We start from the raw sequence: 4,074 nt of genomic DNA on the forward strand, positions 1-4,074 counted from the left end.
TTATATATATAAATATATTTGCATCTGTATACACTTGCCCTCAATACATCAGTATCTTAAGTTCTTAATATAAGTTCATTGGACTTTCTGTGTACATGTCCTAAATTACTCTCGAGGGCCAGATCCAAAGACAGTTTGTTTGATTGGACTAGTTGATCCCTCTCATATCCAACAGGTGAATGTCTATGCTGAAGCTAATTCAGTACCTGATTCGTAGCTTAGCCATATTTGATTATAGAGGTAGTCATCACACGCCTACTTCCAAAAATAAATATAATCTCAGATCTGCGTATATATGTGTATCTGTAAGTGTCCTACACTCACGTAACCAAACGTTAATACATATATCAATTCATATGTCAGTAACAGCGTACTACCTTTTGTTCAATACCGAATACTGCCGACATCGTTTGTCTGTCCGACGAGTAGTGTCTACAGCACACTCTGGTGGTATGGAATGTGTACGTGTATTTTGATAATATAATATATATATATATATATTATTGTATACCTGCCGCGATGGGTGCAAGCTGGTTGTATATACATCGCAGTCCGCACCAACTGCGGAGACAACCTACTATATGCCGTATTCTTAGACCACACCAGGTACTCGCATACATCTATTTACGCACTTCACAGTTCAGATCCTTTTATTCACATCGTATTCCTGCACCTACAGGCAAAGGTCAGGACTCTAACGGAAGAGAATGTCCAATTACGACAACAGGTTGGGACATTAAAAGGAACTCCTGCGAGCTTTACTGGTGTACTAGGCTCTGAGTTCCCATGCTGATGTGCTTATTAGCCTATAATTTTGGAATTGGGACCGAAACTGCCCTATAATTTTAGAATTCGGACCGAAACTGCCCATTTTTGAGATCTGAACGATAACGCTGAAAAAATATGGTGCATACCCGGGTATACTTTTGAGATTTGATCCGAATTATCCCATATTAGTTGGAGGATGTGAACGCCAGTACTGATGCGTGCAGCGGGCTATACCTTGGACTCGTATCTGGCTGACGAAAGACTCGACCGAGAGAGAGATATACATATATATATATATATATATATAATATAAATGATCTGGTCATGGACGTTTCGAGCGAATTGCGGTTCGAACCGGTGTCGAAGTCCAGCCACAATATATGCTATACCAGGGGACTGCACGGACTGACTGACTGACATGCTGTTCTGTGCTCAGCAAGTGTACAGTACACGTGAGGAGTAGGCGTCTCACCGGTCGCAGGAGCCCGAACTACCAGCAAGCACACACTCACTCGCTCACTCACTCACATACATACATACATACACACACACACATAATATATATATATATATATATATATATATGAAACGATCATACCGCTTATTAAAGCACATCGTATTGTAAGACAAAGTGCATACACAACATAACGTACTTTCTAAGTACTTGGACTGGGAGGAACAAGGACGCAAACCTCGCACTCTAGTTACACACACATAACATTATATCGAACTCGACAAATATATATGCCGCCCATTCCGTGCTAAGGTCTAACTTGCGCATATGCGTTAATCCCGTGATCATATTACGCAGTTTGGCGCAATATGACTCCGTACGTTTTGAGGGGCAAACACAAAGACATACACGACTACGATGATACCCCAGACACACTGGAATGGTCGCAAGAGAAGGACGACTCTCGCACTAGGTGTACTTTGAACTGAAATATAAATTGGAACCTGGAGGTTCCTGTTATTGTTGATTAAATGAACCAGACACACGTTTTACACAGTACACTGTAGCCAATTTGGGGCTGTTTTATTTCTGAGATGTGTGATATTTTTGATCGGCACAGTACCACTGTAACCAATTTGGGGCTGTTTTATTTCGGAGATGTGTAATATTTTGGATCGAAGAGACAATATTTAGGGTGGGTTTATAGATAGTATTCACTTTGAATTTCTTCGACAACAGTCGTTTGTTGATCTGACGGTGACCACTGTGAATATCGGTTTAATTCCAAATATACACAAACCGTTAACCGACTACCGCTACGCACAAGTACTTACCCGCTTCAAACGTAAACACAAACCGTTAACAGACTACCGATATTAGACTACACACAAGTACTTACCCGCTTTAAACGTAATCACAAACCGTTAACCGACTACCGATATTCGACTATACACAAGTACTTACCCGCTTTAAACGTTGCTACGAGATCCTCACATGGCCAACACAGTTGGGATCTGCTAACGTTTAAATTCACACTGAACCAGAACACAATTGAGATCTGTTAACGTAGAAATATACCAAACCCCAGGTCAAATATAAACAAAATGGTTCATATTTCTATTTGTATATATATATATTAAAACGTTCGACATCCCAGCCAGCACAAACTGTGTATGGGAGATGAATGAAGCTGTATTGAAGCGCAGGTCAAAGTGTACCCACAATTTTTGTACCTACAGTTAATGTACCTACAGCCATTGTATCTACAGTTAACGTACCTACAGTTATTGCCTACAGTTATTACCTACAGTTATTGTACCTACAGTTAATGTACCTACAGTTAATGTACCTACAATAAGTCAATATACCTACAGATAATGTACCTACAGTTAATAGACCTACAGTTGTTGTACCTACAGTTAATGGACCTACAGTTATTGTACCTACAGTTAATGTACCTACATTTAATGTACCTACAGCTATTGTATCTACAGTTAATGTACCTACAGCCATTGTATCTACAGTTAACGTACCTACAGTTATTACCTACAGTTAATGTACCTACATTTAATGTACCTACAGCTATTGTATCTACAGTTAATGTACCTACAGTTATTGTACCTACAGTTAATGTACCTACAGTTAATGTACTTACAGTTAGTGTACCTACAGCTATTGTATCTACAGTTAATGTACCTATAATAAGTACAGTTATTCAGCCCAAAGGAAAATACAAGACAAATCTTCAGGAGATGATATATAGTATTCCCCTAACAGCCAAAATCTCAAAAATATGAGCAAATTAACGAAAAAGTGAGCCAAAACCCCGGAAATATTGAGGCACACACCCATAAATACGAGTCCAACGCCCAACCCTTTTGCACCCTAGCTTTATACAACAGTCTCGATTCACAAATTCGAAGGCAGCAACTCGACACACTAAAGTATGGTGTCTATTAAATAAGTATCCATCCGGTTCAAATCCTCGTCCATCTCCCGTCCCATCCACCCCGGACCAATCAAAAGCCTTCTATATATAGCCTACCAACCTGCCCCAACCGGTCCTGTCCTGGGCCCCGGGGTTTCGGGTTCAGGGTTCACTAACACACCACACCGCAGCGCCGGCAGAGTCTCTCAGACTTTGTTTCGTTTGCCAAAGATCTTCTGAAACGCAGTTTTCTTCTTCTTCTTATCGTCCTTGGCGTCGTGACCGCTATCGTTCGGCGATCCCATTGGCTGTGCGTGTGCATTTCCTGCATTCGGATTGGCTCCCGCGCCTTCGTGCATACCACCGCCACTGTGTACCTTGTCATGATGAGATTCGGTCTCCTGAGGAGAGGTCTCAGACTGTACATGAGCACCCCGGTCACCGTGTGCGTGTGTGCTATCTCTGGCAGTAGCACTCTGTGCTTGTGGGGGTGCCTGTTCCGGTTCGTTCCGTTGTTCAGGTTGCTTTTGCGTCGATGCGGGGGTAGGCGCAGGGGAGGTATCGGAAGCGGTAGGCGGCGCTGAAGGAGGAAAATGAGGGTATATGAGTATAAAGGAATATAGATATATGTAGATATGTATATATACATATAAATACATACACATACAAATGAATATACATACATATACACACATACATATATATATATATATATGTATGTATGTATTTGAGTGAGTGTGTGTGTGAGTGTGTGTATATGTGTATGTATATGTATATGTGTATGTATATGAACATTTATATGTATATGTATATGTATATGCATCTGCATATGTACATATATGTATATATGTATATGTATAAATATATATATAACAAAAAACAACAAAAAAACAAGCACACGAACACACAAACATATACATATACA

At 40.4% G+C, this 4,074-nt stretch overlaps 2 protein-coding genes across 2 annotated transcripts in view; one reads left to right on the forward strand and one right to left on the reverse strand.

Annotated features, from left to right (window-relative positions):
* Positions 1-1,779, forward strand: part of SARC_11912 (hypothetical protein) — a gene marked incomplete at its 5' end in the record, with an annotated part of 2,311 nt that extends 532 nt beyond the window's left edge. Inside the window, one exon of the mRNA XM_014293993.1 lies at positions 680-1,779. Coding sequence (XP_014149468.1) covers positions 680-793 — 114 coding nt within the window. The remainder of the gene's footprint in view (positions 1-679) is intronic.
* Positions 1,780-3,355: 1,576 nt separating this feature from the next.
* On the reverse strand, positions 3,356-3,729 carry SARC_11913 (hypothetical protein; the record flags this gene model as incomplete). The annotated part of the gene is made up of 1 exon (XM_014293994.1): positions 3,356-3,729. A coding segment is annotated over one exon (374 nt), but the record flags the coding sequence as incomplete, so codon positions are not given.
* Positions 3,730-4,074: the final 345 nt, after the last annotated feature.

The sequence above is a fragment of the Sphaeroforma arctica genome, assembly GCF_001186125.1.
Source record: "Sphaeroforma arctica JP610 unplaced genomic scaffold supercont1.1951, whole genome shotgun sequence".
NCBI classification, from domain to species: domain Eukaryota; class Ichthyosporea; order Ichthyophonida; genus Sphaeroforma; species Sphaeroforma arctica.